An 18,075-nucleotide genomic window follows, 5' to 3' on the forward strand; every position below is an offset into this window, starting at 1 on the left:
ATAGACAGCACATTTTGTGGGTGGGAGTTGGTTGCTTTGTCACAGCCACCGTTTTAGAGAGCATCGTGCTTCTCAAGAGGTGGTTGAGGGAACAGGACTGGCCGGAAAGGCAAGGCTGAACGTACGAATAGCAGAAATTCCACTCACTCACTGCACACAAGCTCGAAACCAGCGGGAGGCTGCTCGCTGCGCCATGGCCTATCTCTACAGGTTTACGTATGCCACAGGCAGTTCCAGAAATACCAGCAAGAGCACTTCCCAGCCAGCGCTGAGGGGATGGAGATGGGCAGCCAGTTCAGCCACAGCGCATGGAGATGCCGATGCAGACTTCAGGCTGTGCGAGAGCACAGGTGCCTCCGCAGGAAGAGCAGAAACAACTGCAAACACAAGGCAAGGTGGGCTAAGGATGGGGCAACATGAGCAGGCGGCACGCAACGGCCTCTGGAATTTGAAACTAAACTTTGGGACTGGTAGAAGTTCACCGCAAAAAAAGGAGACACCGCAGTAAAACTGCCACTCTCCCCACTTTTGCGTTTGCTCTACCTTCCGGCAACTCAACAATCAGACCTGACAGTTGCCCAGGCCAAGTCTCTAGTCATGCAGAGAATCCTTCCGCAGCCTTTACCTGAGAGAGCAATCCTTTTCAGGGTTCCTACCAAATAACACCTGCAGGGTTACCTCAGTCTGCGGCACATGGTTTCTACGTGCCAGATTTATTGGAGTGCTCTTGTTGCACAACCCTTTTTCTTCTACTCATCTGTCAAAGCAGTGACTTAAAACTCTTAGAGAGGAACTACAGTTCTTTAAAACAACACTCTTTGAAAGCTGGACACTTTGTGCAATACTTAGCAAAAAAATAACAGAAAATAAAAAACAAAACAAAATTTGAGCAAAACAAAATCAAATTTAATGTTCTTAAATGCAAAAGTAAAAACAAACAAAAAACACAAAAAAGCAAAAGAAAATTAACAGAAACAGAACAACTCAAAGTTTCAAGGCAGTCTGCAGAAAACTTGGGGGATTAATCTTTAAATCTACAAATCAAAGGGTTTTTTTGTTAATATCTAACTTGCAAGTAGTAAGTACTTTTCTGCTGAGTGTTCAATAAGTAAAGCTAGTTGTCAAAACAAAATTCTATTAAAATAGAAAAATCTAGCACTCATTAGAAGGGATGCGAGAAATACAATGCTCAAATGTTTATAACTGGTTTTGTTTTTCTTTACAAAATAGAACTACCAAAGAAATTCAAACTATAATGATCTTTGAAAATAAGTAAGTATCTGGCTGCATTATAATGTACCAGTAAGTAGTGCACCATGCATTAAATATTTGGACAGAAGAGATTCAGTTGGATAAAGTAGCAACATATATTCACACTCTGGTTTTGGAGTTTCATTTTGACTCTGAAATCTTCCCGGAGTTTCTTTGAAACTCTTTGGTCCGTTCCTATTAGCGTGTGGGCTTTAAAAGTAATGTTTCTAAAACCTTTGAATTTGACAGCTTGGCCACTGCTCAGTGTGCAACTTACCTCATCAATGGTGTTAAAAGTTATGCTGGCATGCTACTACTTACAAGACCTTGACTTTAAAAAAGCCTAATCCTCAACTATATACGTAGTAATGAATATTAATTGATCAAACAATTTACTGGCAACTAAAACATTAGTATTTCTCCACTTTTCTTCCATACTACCGTGTCTGGGGTAGAGAAGGTCAAGGGAATGGGTAGGAAAAACAACAACATAAAAAACAAGGAAATTAATGAAATCAGCCTGACATTTTTCAGAAGAATTCCAGTTTTTGCAGACAACATTCAATGGAACAAATGTTAGTCTCATAAGTGAAAGCATGCTTCAATTTTACCACCATCCAGAGGGTCTAGTTAATGCAATCTACTTAAGATTTCCGGGGATTTTTAACATGTTTTAAATGAAATAACTTAAAGGAACTTAAAATTGGTCTGACATTGTGGGATTTCAAACATTTGAACATGTCAGTTGCATCCCAGAATATAAAACCTTTTTCACTTCTCATTTAGACTAAGACAAACACTTGTGAAAATTGGCGCAAAATGAGTTTTACACTAACAAAAATGTTTCAACTTCTGTCACTCCATTATCTATTCCATACAAAAAGCACGAGCAAGTTATTTGTGGGACTTGTTGGTTTTGAAGGAAACCTGTAAGATTTTGTCCCCCAGGCGGTAGCCATTAAGACTTGCTATGGCCATTGCAGCTTCTTCATAGTTTGTCATGGTCACAAAACCAAAACCTTTGCACTTGTTGGTGTTGAAATCTCGAATAACTTTCACATTGGTAACCGCACCAAAGGGGCCAAACATCTGCCAGAGGATTCCCTCATCAGCATCTTGACCAAGGTTGTAGATGAAGATACACCAGCCAGAAGATGCGTTTCCTGGAACATTTACACCAGAAAGCCCACTCATGTGATCTACACCCATAGGAGAGAACCTAGCAAATAAAAAGCACAATATTTCATGTAAAAGTTCAATTCAATTAAGCAAAGTAACTTGAATGGGAAGCAACTGAGAATGAGTTATTTTCTACATGGACATCAAAACCGCCAGAAAGGTCTCCCCATTCAAATTGACAATCAAATTGACAGCTGCCAGGAAAAAAAAACATTAAGTATTCCAACTACTTTATGGATTGGGAACTAGCCTACCCAGAAACAGGCAGGCAACAGAGCAGCTGCAAGGCAAGATTACATGGTCACCTTCACAGGGGACCTGGATCCATCTCTGAGGCTCAGCGGGGCTGTTCCGAGCGCCCCGAGGCACCAGTGCAGAAACCAGGCACCGCCTGCCCAGAGGCCCCACTTTGCTTCAGGCCACCCTCAGGCATCTCCCACTTGTCTCCCTCAAGGTCTCTGCATCCCATCTCCTACTTTTCTTGCCTCTAAAAGTAACGCATTGGGAACCCTTAAGTCAAAGGGTCTCTGGGTTTTCCAGGGGCAGTGTGCGTGTGTGCGTTGGTTTCAAGCATACAGATCATGGGTATTAATTTAAATTTCCTTTTTTGTGGAACAGAACAAGACCTACTCCCTTTTCCACCATAAGGCAGCAGGTGCAGGCAAACACTCCCAACACCACCAGGCTGCTAAATAAGACAGGCATGCATACTCACAGCTATTCAGCAGCTAAGGAAATATTAGCGCTCGCTTCCTCAGTAGCTGGGATGCCCCGTGTTTCTAGCTACAGAACTCAAATCTTGGGGTTTTATACCTTAATACTGGTTATGCAGATGTTCTGACTGCGGTAGCTCTTAAACATCAAAATAGCAAATCACATCTAAGTACAGTTTTACAATTTCAGTATGCATGTATGGTTTTCGTCATACTAATTCTTCACCAACTACACACTTGGAAAATTTATCTGACTTTACTGAACTGGATTTTTTTAACTCACCTACCCACTCTGCCTAAACCCTGCCTCCTGCACAGCACCCCAACAGTATGTATGCATAACAAAAAGCCAAAACCCTTTCCTTTTTATGTCTTGCTCTGTATTATTTTCTTTTCTCCTATAACCCACATCTCTAACTCCCCTTTATTCTATTTCTGGTCTCCATCCTAGAAATTCAAAGCTTCGGAATATTTTAATGCAGTTGCACAGCTAAGCACTCAAAGGTCAAGAAATGTGAAAGTTAAGGTAAAAAACTCAATTTGATCCCTTGTGCTTACGTATTATTTAAAAATGTGAGGTCACGTGATTGTAGAAATATAATTATACTATACCAGGGGTTCCCAAACTGTGGTGTACCACTGGTGATATGCAAACCACTTAAAAGCGGTACACGTGCTGCTCTCTGCCAAGAACATGGCGGTGGCAGTTCCTGATTCTCTGCTGACCTGGAGAAAACAGGGAACGGATGTCTGGGCAGTGAACGCTGCATTAAGTGCCAAACACCTCCCCACTGACTTCTTCTTGCCCTGCACGGAGTTAGCAGCTGCCGCTGCCGCCTTTATCCAGAAGGGAGGGCTGAAGGCAGCGCATAGTGGCAGGGAGGGGAGCACACACATACATGCAGGGAAGTCAGCTCAGCTCACGTTCAGTGCGGCACTTCGACTGATGCACTCACACAAGTGAACCACTCAGTCACCATCTCCCCCCTCCCTCCAGGCTCTCCGATGCTCAGAGCTCATTTCCTCGGATACCTGAGCTATCAGACCCTGCTGTACCCAGCGCAGGGGCAGTCGTGGTGGTACAGACCCCGTCCTCTCCAGGACAGCCTCGCTGCTGCGGGCTGCCCATGGTCAGCCAGAGCTGACGTGGCCACCTGAGCCAGGGGCTTCTGGTGCGCAGTGCAGACACCTGAGCTCACGCTGCACATACTCACTGCCGCTGCCACTGTTGGCCAGCCCCAAGCACATCCAAGTTTGGGAATCCTTGTACTATAGTAAAACTGAAAAAGTAGTTAAGAGTATCAGAATGTGAATGAGACGCACTAATCCGTGCGATCTGATGATTATGTGACATAGCTACTATTTAACTTGCTTTCTGTAAGAATGTCCCTGTGTTTGCATGCTTTATATGCTTACTTTTTCCGACAGACTCCTTCAGCTTTGTAGCTTCTTTCCATTTGAGTAATGATCTGGTAGGACGTATTTATCTTAATACCTGGGAAGCTTTCATCTCAACAGATCACCAGTCCTGGGTTCCTGCTCGCATGTACGGGGAGCAGAAAATCACTAAGCTCAGAATTGCACAATGTTGGTTCCAGCAGTCAGTGTAGCTCTGAAGCTGATTGCTATAAAGCCTCAGGCTATGCCCACAACCCCACATCAACAGTATGGCAAGGACTGGAAACACTTGTAGAAGAGCAGCTGAGAGTTGAAAACAGGAAGACAACAAGTCTGAATGCATATTACAGGCAAAATAATTTAAAATAGTAAGTACCTCTGTTCTTTGGATACATCAATTTTCAGATTCTCCTCTCTTCCTGCTCTGACTCACAAAAGCGTTACAGGTTCATAAAATAAAAAAAAAAAAAACAAAAAAAACCCCAAAAACAAAACACACCAACAAAACCAAACCAGGGTAAAAACACCCCTAAAAGACTTGAAAAGTCATTTCAAAAAAACCAACCATAGGACATATCACCTCACACATAATAGCCCTCTTACCCAGATGAAACATGATTCTAAAATGAAGCCATACTCCGCAAGTTCACATGAAAAAAGTTTCACGAAAAGTTTCTGGCTGGTTAAAAAGCAACCACCAAAAAATAACTTTGCAAGAGTGACAGTAAAGATGGAATAGGATTAGACCTATGCGGAAGGCCACGTTTACATTTAGGCTTGCGTCCACCTGGAAGCGTCTCGCAGGACCCCCGGGATGAGCAAGAGTGCTCACCCGGTGAGAGGAGCGAGGGCAGCAGGCCTGGCAGGAGGGACTGGAGGTCCCCAGTTTGCGTGGGATAACAGAGCAGCTGACACACAAAACCTCTTTCTCCTCCAGGAAAAGACTTTTTTTTTGACCGCACAAATTTAAGATGACTGTGAAGAAGTTATACATATTAAGGATGTCTAAAAGACTGTCTGATTTGGGTGAACAACACTAAGGCCCACAGAGATCCAAGATGTTTCAGAGATTTTTTTTTTTAAATTCCATTAATACTGTAATTTGAATGATCTCATTCTCATCGTACTTACTGCTGGTGTCCTCGTTTTTGTTTCATTTATTTTTCTACTGTCTATTCCACACTGCTTTCTCAATCCTCCCTAAGCACCTGTAGATGATGTTATCTACAGGGGGTTCTTCTAAGTCATGCTAACCTCAAAATTCCAACATCTTGTGACATTATCACCACAGTGTACGTATTTATTTTTTTTTCATCGTAATCTTTTTCACTTTATAAGCTTCTCGGTTATATGAAGACCTTTTGCTGTACTGTTAGAAGACAGACTGCTTCTGGAAGATTCTGGGATTATTTTAACGCACTAGGGGACATAATCTCAGAAGTGACACTCCTCAATGAAAACAATTTATTTTTAGTTCTATGAAAGTCCTACAAATTCTTTTTGCCGAATTCTTTTCACTGCCATCTGAAAACAGCTATATACATCACCACAGGTGGGAGCAATGTCATAGCTTACATAATGCTAATAAGCAGTAATAATATTTTTAGTATTAGCCTCTGTTGCCTTCGCACATGAGCTTGGCATCTTTTAATTTTTGAATAGTTCCACAAAGAACGGGAGTTTAACTACACTGATACTGCTCACAGCCACCGTTTTCCTCACAAGCAACCGTTTTGCCTATACGCGGACACAGATAGGAAGGATCTTCTGTGTACAAAACACGTCTCGTTGAGTATTGAGCAATACAAGCTTTAAGCCCGAAATAACCAGGTGTTAAATCAAACAGCCACACAGCAGAGAGCAGCAGCAACTGAAATAAGGGGGTTCAGTACCACATTCTTCTACAATTTTGATGAAATACTACTCTGGATGAAATGTTTTCTCCTGTGGCATTCTCACTCCAGACAGCTTGCATCCAAATTATAAATTGGCTTAAAAGTTGAAAATTTAAACTATTTCACTGGAGTGAAACAAAACAGATGTGTGGGAGCTGCCTGAGCAATAACATTCAGTGATGGGGTTAAACACACTGAAGTCTTCTCGCATTTCCCCTTGATCAAAGAATTATCAAGAAAAAGCAATTCTCCTTCAGGCATTTTGGACCTAACTCGTGGACTCGGATCCCAATGGATGTGGGCCCATTAGAAGAAGTGGGAACTGATTCCAACCCTGAACAACTCTGAAAGTAAAGCCAGCTGAACTGGGAATATTTTTGAGATTTGAAAAAACATTCTTCTAGCATAAAGCTCTGGTGAACTGTCAAAGCACAGGACTTCTAGGGACTTGCCTTCTTGAGCTTTAGGAGCTAAACTCCTGCATTTCAGCAGAGTTCAACACCCAAAGATCTGCTGTTCGTTTAAGTAAACAAATCTTACACTTGAAAGAAACCCCTGTCCCAGATGTTTTCTCTATCCTCCACATGCAATCTTGTGCTGCAGCATCATTCCTTCTGCATGGAAACAGGGTGCGCTTTGGACCATGTCTCGGAATTAGCCAGCCAACCCAGGGGGGACAAGGCATTAAGACCCGTTCCTGATGTGAACCCCAAATACCACAGTAACTACAAAGGATTAACGGAACATTAAACAAAGGGTCTGAGCGATATCTGTAGGAAATTAATAATTACAGATACTAAAGGCTTAATCCTGGATTTACAGGGATATGATGGAATAGGATGCAGTGTAATCAAAATGTCAGTTTAAGTATTCAACCTCTACGTAGCAGAAACCACAATTGTAATTTATACAGACTGTGAGCTCTTTGGAAGCAGCTTATCCTTTCATCATGCTTTAACTACACCAAACAAACAAGACTCAGCCCAAGCTAAGGTTCCTAAGCTTTACCACAGTATGAATAATTACAACTCATTAAGTTCAGCATCCTTTAAGGAAGACTCACTAGGAAAAACGTGCAATTAACACCACAGGTGGGAAGAAAAATAAAATGGGCTGTTGGATGGCTCATCTGTTGTGCATATGCGCATGCATGCATGTGGGATTGAGGGAAGGGAGGTTTATAAGAAGTATTAAAGTTCTTGCAAGTCTGTGACAAGACATGAAGAGGGATGGCCAGTACTTGTCTTCAAGTCAACTGGTGACTCTTGTCTCCACAGTATATTCATAACAGCATGACTTAACCCAGAACGGCTCTAGTACTACCTCTGCCGACCTGTAGTACCTAAACATCTTCAGCCCTCTCTCCATAAGCAAGCCTCTAACTAGGAGCAGAAGCTGGCCAAAATGTGTTTACAAATGAGCACTGGACACAGACAACTTGTGTGGACATAGTTATCACAGAAGCAGGAATCGGACAGAAAGAGATAGAACATTCTCTTTTATCTTATCCCCACTTGTGAAAACTCATGCCTGTAGAAACACAGGAAACACAAGCAAAGAACATCAATGCTGCTCTTAATGGTACAATAAAAGAACAATGAATGAACCGAAGTGGAACCAAACAGTAACCAGGACGCTGGTTTATCTAGCTTGGAGGTGTTGCTGAGGTCAAGTCGGCCTATGCCCCGCACCAAAACCACTTCCATAAAGAAAAGAAGATGGGTCATTGTCATAGGAGACTCTCTAACAAAACAAAAGGAAGGCCCAATACACAAACTGGACCTACTTCTTCGGGAAGTCTGCTGCCTCCCCAGGGCCTGGTTAAAGATGTGAAGAGAAAGCTTCCTACCCTGGTACGGCCCTCAGATTATTATCCACTACTGATTTTTCACGTAGGCAGTGATGAAGTTGCTGGTACTTAGGGACATGGTTTAGAGGTGGTTTTGTCAGGGTAAGTTGATGGTTGGACTTGATGATCTTAAAGGTCCCTTCCAAACTCAGCAATTCCATGATTCTATGAAGTTGCTAGAAGTCATCTGAGGGCAAACAAGAGAGACTTCAGGGCCTTGGGAAAACTGGTTAAGAGATCAGGAGCACAAATAGTGTGTTCTCTATGCTTCCAGTTGCAGGGAATGATGAGGGAAGAAACAGGAAGAGCCAGCAGATCAGCACCCAGAGCCTGGTGTCACTGGCAGAATTTGGGGGGTTTTGATCATGGGTTGGTTTATACAACACCGGGCCTGCTGGCAACAGACGGGGTACACCTGTCTCAAAGGGGGAACAGGATCTCTGCGCAGGAGTTCGCAGGGCTTGGTAAAAGAGCTTTAAACTAGATTTGAAGGGGGAAGGGGATAAAACTATCTTGCTCTATCTTGCTAGAGATAAGCCTGGGGGCAGCAGGCCAATGTTTGAGGGACAGTGTGCTAGCACGGTCCTTCTGTCTGCCATCTCAGAGGAGGTAAGGGATGGAGAACCATGTGGCAGCAGAGATGCAAGCATTATTGATGTGTTAGAAACCACAGAAGCACCTGAGAATGGTCACGTAGGAATTAGGGCTTCTACCCCGAAAAAGGTGGTGTGATCGGTAGCACAACTGAAGTGCATCTACACCGATGCACACAGCACGGACAACAAACAGGAGGAGCTGGAAGCCATTGTGCAGCTGGGAAACCATGATATAGTTGCAATCACAGAAACGTGGTGGGATGACTCGCACTGGAGTGCCACAAGGGATGGCTATAAACTTTTGAGGAGGGACAGGCAAGGAAGGAGAGGTGGTGGGGTGGCCCTGTATGTTAGGGAGTATTTTGACTGTCTAGAGCTTGATGACGGTGACAAGAGGGTTGACCATTTACGGGTAAGAATCAGGGGGAAGGACAACAAGGCAGATATCTTGGTCAGAGTCTGTTATAGACCACCCAACCAGGATGAAGAGACAGATGAAATATTCTACAAGCAGCTGGGAGAAGTCTCTAGCCCTTGTTCTTGGGGGGATTTCAACTTACCAGATGCCTACTGGAAATACAGCAGAGCGGAAGCAGTCTCCGAAATTCCCAGAGCACACGGAAGATAACTTCCTGACGCAGTGAATGTTCAGAAGTTAGGAGAAGTTTAGGAACTAGGGAAGGCAACCTGCTGGACCTGTTGTTTGTGAACACATGAGGACTTGTGGGGGATGTGAAGGTTGGAGGCCGTCTTTGGCACAGTGATCACGAATCAACAGAGTTTTTGATTCTCAGAAAAGTACGGAGAGGGATCAGCAGAACTGCCACCCTGGACTTCCAGAGGGCCTGTTTAGACAGAGTCCCTTAGTAGGCAAGCCTGAAGGGCAAAGGAGTCCAGGAAGGCTGGACATTCTTCAAGAAGGACATCTTAAAGGTGCACAAGCAGGCTGTCCCCATGTGCTGAAAAAGAAGCCAACGGGGAAGAAGACCAGCCTGGCTAAACACAGAGCTTTGGCTAGAACTCAGAGGGGGAAAAAAGAGTTTATGCTCTTTGGAAGAAGGGGCAGGCAACTCAGTTGGACTACAAGGATATCATGAGGTTATGAAGGATGAAAATTAGAAGGGCCAAAGCCCAACTAGAACTTAATCTGGCCACTGCTGTAAAAAACAGTAAAAAATGTTTCTATAAATACATTAGCAACAAAAGGAGGGCAAAGGAGAATCTCCATCCTCTAGTGGATGCGCAAGGAAACATAGTGACAAAAGCTGAGGAAAAGGCTGAAGTACTTAATGCTGCCTTTGCAACAGTAAGACCAGTTTTTCTCAGGGCACCCAGCCCCCTGAGCTGGGAGATGGGGATGGGGAGCAGAATGAAGCCCACATAACCTGAGGGGAAATAGTTAGCGACCTGCTACACCACTTAGACACGCACAGGTCTATGGGGCCAGATGGGCTCCACCCAGCTATACTGAGGGAGCTGGCGGAGGTGCTCACCAAGCTACTTTCCATCATTTCTCAGCAGTCCTGGCTGACTGGGGAGGTCCCAGTTGACTGGAGGTTAGCAAATGTATTGCCCATCTACAAGAAGGGCCGCATAGAGGATCTGGGGAACTACAGGCCTGTCAGTCTGACCTTGGTGCTGGGGAAGGTTATGGAGCAGATGATCTTGAGTGCCACCACGTGGCACATGCAGGACAACCAGGCGATCAGGCCCAGTCAGCATGGGTTCACGAAAGGCAGGTCCTGCTCGACTAACCTGACCTCCTTCTACGACAAGGTGACCTGCTTAGTGGATGAGGGGAAGGCTGTGGATGTTGTCTAACTGGACACTGTTTCCCGCAGCATTCTCCTGGAGAAACAGGCTGCTCATGGCTTGGACAGGCATCCTCTTCACTGGGTAAAAAACTGGCTGGATGGCCATGCCCAAAGAGCAGTGGTGAATCGAGTTAAATCCAGCTGGTGGCCAGTCACAAGTGGTGTTCCACAGGGCTCAGTATTGGGGTCAGTACTGTTTAATATTTTTATCACTGATATGGACGAGGGGGATCAAGGACACCCTCAGTCAGTTTGCAGATGACACCAGGTTGGGCAGGAGTGTGGATCTGCTGGAGGGTAGGAAGGCTCTACAGAGGGGTCTGCACAGGCTGGATTGATGGGCTGAGGCCAATGGTGTGAGGTTCAACACGGCCAAGTGCCGGGTCCTGCACTTGGGTCACACCAACCCCATGGACACTACAGGCCTGGGGAGGAGTGGCTGGAGAGCTGCCCACGGGACGGTCGACCGTCCCCCTGTACTCGGCACTGGTGAGGCCCCACCGCGAGTGCTGTGTTCAGTTTTGGGCCCCTCAGGACAAGACAGACATTGAGGGGCCGGAGCGTGTCCAGAGAAGGACAACGGAGCTGTGAGGGGTCTGGAGCACACGTCCTGTGCGGAGCGGCTGAGGGCCCTGGGGGTGTTCAGCCTGGGGAAGAGGAGGCTGAGGGGAGACCTTCTCGCTCTCTACAGCTCCCTGAGAGGAGGAAGTAGTGAGGGGGGGTCGGTCTCTTCTCCCAAGGAACAGGCGATGGGACAAGAGGAAACGGCCTCAGGTTGCACCAGGGGAGGTTTAGGATGGAGAATAGGGAAAATTTCTTCACCGAGAGGGTTGTCAAGCAGTGGAAGAGGCTGCAAAAAAATATTTGAGGTTTTAGTCCGACTTTGCTGAGCTAATTAGATACCTCAGGGGAGAAAGAGAAAAAGAAAAGAGTATATTATCAGCAGGGAAACACTACTCTCATGAACTCAGCTAATAACAAAGTCAATTACTTAATTGCAACACAGTAAATTTGATGCATTTTCCAGAGCACAGTCCACCCTCCTTTAAGCAACTAAGGCAAGTCAAACTTGAGCACTTCATACTCAAAGCAACTAAGGCAATTCTCACAGGCAAAATACCTAACATCTTCCACAGCTCTGGAAGCAGACAGCATGTTGCAATTACTCAATAATCTTATGGAACTTACAAGAAGTACTCAAGGAAAGAAATCCCACAGAACCTTTAAATCAGAAATAAGGTTTTCCTATTTTTCGGTGACACCTCCCTGCTGGAACCAATGGTTCAGAGCTTCAATTAAGTTGCCAAATTACATCTGCATTCAGATATATGGACTCCAGAATGGGGATCTGTTGAGACGGGCATCTACCAATACCCATTGGGAATCTGCTACCTTCTACCATCTCACTGTACACTCAATTGTAGAAATAGACACCGTAGTGTATGTACCTTTACATAATTAACTTCAATATAAGTTTTACAAGTAAGATTTTACTTTAATCATATTTTAATTCAACAATTTATTTACATAACACTGCAGGACATATAGTGCACTACGTATTCATTCACACATGCTGTAATGAAGATATTACTGCATAGCTGCAAGAGTACAGTTTCCCAGACGGACACGGGAATAGCAGTACAGCCTTAAATGCATTATTCTTCCTAACCTACCTGAATCTTTGCGCCTGGTGATGCACTGGCCCTCCAAACCGTCTAGCTGGTGAATGACACAGCTGCGATAACAGAGCCACATTTTTGTTCTGGTTAGGATTGGCTGCAAACTTCACTGTAATGGGTTCGGAGGAACCTGGGGGTTTGTGACCATTGAAATTTGTAATTGCCTCTTCTGCTTCTGACCTTTTGTCAAACCGGATAAATGCGACCCCTCTGGACAAACCTTTTAACCAAACCAATAAAAAAAAATAAAAAAAAAAATTGAAGTTCAGAATAAACTCAAAATAACTTTGAAAGCAAAAAACAAAAAAGTTAAATATTTCTATGGTCACAGCTTTCAAGTTTTCTACATTTACTAATGTTTCTTCAGCAGCTAGAGGACAAAGTAGAAAATTAAGAAACAAAAGACAAATTAACACATTCGTTTCAGCTATAACAACCACAGTGATTAAAACAATTAAAAAACCCACTCCAATGTGGTCGAATTCCATGAAATCCATCACCAACTGACATTTCAATTAACAAAAAACATTAATTTTAAATGAATTCCACACACACAAAAAAATAATTAATTCCAGTCCGTTAAAAACAAAGCAAAACCCCTTAGCATTGACTACTTTATCACTAAAAAGCATCTGCAAACACAAAAGTGACACTGATTTTTCCAAATGTTTTCAGTTTTCCATGCTGAACACACACTCTGGTTCGTAGATGAGGGCACAAAGGTCTAACTCAAATAAAGCACTTTAACTTTCTCTAATGAAGAGATCACAATTTCACCTACATCACAGCTGTTATTTCTAGGTGTCACATACGTTATTTTAATTCATTAAAAACCGATTGAGAATTACCTCTCGGTAACTGTACAGAAACAATTACACTGCTGTTAAACATTTATGTCTTTTTTTCCCTAGTTCCAGGCCACAGCCACCAGGTGCCGTTATCCTTCTGATTGAGGTCAAGGTTTTGCCTTATGAGATCTCTTCCCCCCTCCACTTCTCATCTGTGACTCAACCACAGTCTGGAAATACTGTTTATCACAGTGAAGCTAAAAGGGTACATTTTGTTTAAATTTCATTCCAAAGTAGATATTATGGCTAGACTAATTCCAGTACTCTACCAACTCTGTTTCAGAAAGGGCCACAGCAAATAATTTCATGATGTCTCTATTCTACACCCACATAGGGCAATCTTCAAAGACACTTTCAGAAGTTGTTTAAGCTTAACACAAATCACAAAGTTGTTTATAACAACTGAATATTATTTCCTATATTTCACAGAAGGAAAGAGCTGAGAGAGTTGGGGTTGTTCAGCCTGGAGAAGAGAAGGCTCCAGGGTGATGGCTTTAATCTGGAAGAGGGGAGATTTAGATGAGATATCAGGAAGAAATTCTTGTCTGTGAGGGTGGTGAGCCCCTGGTGCAGGTTGCCCAGAGAAGCTGTGGCTGCCCCATCCCTGGAGGTGTTCAAGGCCAGGTTGGACGGGGCTTGGAGAAACCTAGGCTGGTGGGAGGTGTCCCTGCCCAGGGCAGGGGGTGGGACTGGATGAGCTTTAAAGTCCCTTCCAACCTAAACCATTCTACGATTCTATGAAACGCTGCATGACAAAACCCTGGGCATGCGTAAGCAAGCAAAAGGGAATCCAGCCCCTCCATGTACCCCCAGAATGGCCTCTACAAAAGGCATATTTTCATTTGGGGTGCTGGGAGAACTTCCATAAATAGCAACTCATCTTGTTTACTGCATGTTGTTAGGTATGCAAAGTCACTGAGCTTTCTGAAGAAAAGAACTGCAGAGCAATGGCGGGAGATGGCCAGCATCAACTGTGCAGCCGGGGTTTCTACAGTGATCTGGAAAGGAGTCGACCTGCCAAGAATTTATTCCATTTTTTTATTTCTTCCTGGTTATTTCCTAAACAGGAGGCTGGATCAGGTCGACTCATCAAATTAGAGCTGATGGCACTATATGCTCCAGTACCACTGAGATGAGCCTTTCCGTGGTGGGATGAAGCCCAGAAGTCAGCAAGGACTATCCCAGAGCCCAACATACTCCTCCTCCGCTGCCATGCTGTTATCTTTGTTCATCACTTGATCTATTATAGTGTTCATTTAAAAATATAAATGTTGTAGACAGTATATTTTTCAACAGATTAATTCTGTTGAGAGAAGGTACATCTAAAAGCACAAATTAGATTTGTCTGAACTGGGACTAGATCAAGATAAGTAACGGAGGTTTTAAATCCAAGGCATGGCTACATTCTTGAAGTGAAAAGAAACCTCGGCTATGCGTGCATTCAACTTTATAATGTACACAGAATACATTCTTCAAACACTAAGGTTAACAATTAAGGTTATTTGAAAGCAAGCAGCATATTCTGAGCTGACACTGAATTAGACAGCATCATGCCTCCGCACGCTCAATGAAAACTATATTATTCCTGGAGATTTTAATTGTACAACTTCTGTCATCTCATTTTATAGCTCTGTCAAAGACAGATGCTAGCTATCTAGACTCCACTGGCAGCCAGAGGAGGATGACTATTTTGGATGCTTGTATTAACAAGTTTTCTGTGCTCTACACGTCTTTTTACTGCTTCTGCCCATAGGTGTCACCTGGCTCTAGAGACAGAACCATACCAGTTGGACAAAACGAATCCTTTTCTCTAGGAAAGGAAGGATAGAATTTTCCTCACTCAACAAACATTTGCGTGTCTACAATGCCAGTATCCAGATCTCAGCCAGTCATCTCAGATTTCTTTTACACACAATCCTATTTACAGTGTGGTTGGACCAAATCGAAACACTTAAAAGCAGAAGCCTACACAAGGAGCCAGCTCTGATGGAGATACTTAGACTTCAGCATTTGGTCAGATTAATCCCACCAAGAGCTGCTGATGTCTTACCCTAAATTACAGTAGATTGCTCACAGGGCATGAAAGTTGCCGCTTAACTACTGTGTATAAATGTACATACTACTGTATATAAGTGTTTAATGTGGAATTGCTAGAATTAGATTATCTTCTATTCTAATATAGCACATGCGTAATCAATGAAAAGTGTATTTGTAGAAGTTCTCTCCAAATTCATACATGACATATGGGCTACTGGAAAAAACACAGAATACCTAAGGTTACAGGATTCTCTTCAGTTATACAGTCTGAAATCATTAGGTAAGAAATTAAAACTGTGAAACACATTGTAACACCAAGTCAGAATTAACATTATAAAGGAAATCCTTAACTTTGGTCTCTCCTGATCTGAGTGCTTAACTAAGCAACTTCTCCCTTTTCTTTCTCTTTTTTTTTTTTCTTTTTTTTTTCCCCCCTATTTAAGACATTCAGAAAATTCAAGAGGGTAGTACTAAGTGTATTAAGTTCATTCTTTTGGTTAGCAGTAACCACAGAGGACTGTAAGATATCTCAAATATTTTAAAATATGAGGAAATTGTGTGAGTGAGGTCTAAGTTGGTATAAAAGACAGAACATGTTATTGTTTTGCTTTTTAATACATAACTATGGTCTGGAATTAACCTGTGGATAATAGCTGCATTTTGTGTCAAGTAAAGGCAATGTTAGCACTCCAGATTACAAACATCATCTAGAAGCACACTGCACTAGAGGAGTTATCAAGTGTCATACAAAGAGAGTAGATTTGGCAAATCAGCAGCTCAGCCTGGTAAAACTGATAATAACAGCCTAAAATACGACAGGAGGTTTAGACTGTAAGCTAGCAAAACGACGCAGTGTAAGTCACACTGTGTTTAAAAACAAAAATCATTGGAAAAGGATATCCCATTAAAATTATTTCAGCAGTTGACACCAGATGTCATGGTCAGTTTGTGAAAGTTTAAATTAAACTAACCAGTCCCTGAAAAACATCAAACATGCTATACACTACAGTTTTATGAAGCTAATGCACCAGAACTCACCTGTAGTTTGATCCACAAGCACACGTGAGTTGATGATGCGTCCAAAACGTGAAAACATATCTTCTACATCTTTTTGCGTCATTGACCTTGGTAGTCCACTAATATATAAATTAGCATCCTTGATAACTTCAGAACTTGGACGAGCATAGGAAACCTTTACAAAGGAAAAAAAAAAGTTATGTTTTTTGTCATGAGTCACCTTCACTTATTCCCCACTAAACAATGCAGGCATATTTTTATTGGAGTTCAAAAAAGCGGAACAGAGAGAAAGTAGGGGAAAAATACCAGAACGAAAAGAGAAAGTCATACCCCTCTATAACTTCATTAATTTTGGGCTTATCCAACAGATAAAGAATATAGTGGCACTGATATAAAGAGACAGCAGGAGACCAATACAGACTCTTACAACAAACATATTTTCTACATTGAAGAGTCCCTGCCTGAAGTTCTGACTCGGTTACCGGACCTGTCAGTAACCACAGACCACATCAAAAAGTTGTGCCATTAGTATATTTTTTAAAGCCTCATAAAAAAATTTTACCAGCTGGAGTGCAGTTTTCTATCTCAATTTCTGCTCCCAGAGAAAGTTACAGATTATCACCTAAGCAGGTGTGATTTCCTACACATCCAGTACCGGCCGTTATTTTGGAAAAGGAGTGCATGCGTATTAACATGATTTAAAAGAGAGATCATCAAGTTTCTGAGATATACACCAGTTCAAAAGCCTGGCAACATTTTGGAATGATCCCACCTACTGCTGTAAAAATGGTGGTAATGGAGGGGGGAGGAAGGGGGGGGGAAGGAATCTTTGAATACAAAGCTATTACAAAACCCAAGAAGAGACTTAACAGCTCACTTTACTACTCTTCTCCCAGATTCTACCTTTCTTGCAGCTAGAAAGCACGCAAGCCTTACCACCAGAATGAAGTTTATTAGAATCCCATTTTCATAGAAGAAAGAAAAAAGTCTAGACATCCTACCTTGATAGTTTTTGACTGAAGTCTGAGACCATTCAGTGTGTTTATTGCTCTTTCAGCATCTTTTGCAGTAACGTAGTTCACAAAGCCATAGCCTAAGCTGTGTCCTACATGGAAGAACATTTTTTAAATTAATCCTAACAAAAGAAAGTTATCACCATCAAAGTTGAAAGAAACGCAAATGACAAAAAGGGAACGCAACATAAACATAATCCACACAGCAAATATCCAAATAAGCCAAAGAAGTTTCTCAAGGCTGGCACACATCACACGAAGCAACTCAAAGCTCTTTCATTTGCCACGTCGGATATCCTTCTGTCTTCAAGGACAGACGCAGACCATCCATCAACAGTACAAAATTCAAGACTAAAATACCAACTCTGAACAGTCTTGTAAACTTAATGGCTGTGGAACAAAGGCAAGAATTTAACAAAGTTCATAAGTACAAACTCTTGTAGATAAAGAGCAGAAAGTGAGAAAGCGTCGACGGATGAACTGCTGGGTAAGAAATCATCAGGCTACTCATTCCAACCTTCACTCCTGGAGACGAGTGGGGAAAAAGGTGTTCAATCCTTCATACATTCATATAGCTAATGAGCAGTAAGCCTCCCAAACACAGGATGAAACTGCAGAGTGAAAAATTCTCTTTAACACAGACAATTTATGTACTTTTACTTTATGTAAGTTTACTCTTAACTCTTACAAAAACAATTTGAGAATAATAATAGAAATCTTTAAAACATTTAAGGCAAAAGATACTTATTTCGATATTTATTTGCTCTGCTTCTATCTCCAACCTCC

At 42.6% G+C, this 18,075-nt stretch overlaps 1 protein-coding gene across 1 annotated transcript in view; it reads right to left on the bottom strand.

Annotated features, from left to right (window-relative positions):
- Positions 1-889: 889 nt before the first annotated feature.
- The window catches only part of ELAVL1 (ELAV like RNA binding protein 1), a 35,301-nt gene continuing 18,115 nt past the window's right edge, over positions 890-18,075 (bottom strand). Inside the window, exons 2-5 of the mRNA XM_009880597.1 lie at positions 17,278-17,381; positions 16,298-16,451; positions 12,369-12,594; positions 890-2,470 (exon numbers count right to left, since the gene is read on the bottom strand). Coding sequence (XP_009878899.1) covers positions 2,146-2,470; positions 12,369-12,594; positions 16,298-16,451; positions 17,278-17,381 — 809 coding nt within the window. The 3' untranslated portion in view covers positions 890-2,145. The remainder of the gene's footprint in view (positions 2,471-12,368; positions 12,595-16,297; positions 16,452-17,277; positions 17,382-18,075) is intronic.

Source organism: Charadrius vociferus, unplaced genomic scaffold, assembly GCF_000708025.1.
Source record: "Charadrius vociferus isolate BGI_N301 unplaced genomic scaffold, ASM70802v2 scaffold702, whole genome shotgun sequence".
In the NCBI taxonomy this organism is placed as follows: domain Eukaryota; kingdom Metazoa; phylum Chordata; class Aves; order Charadriiformes; family Charadriidae; genus Charadrius; species Charadrius vociferus.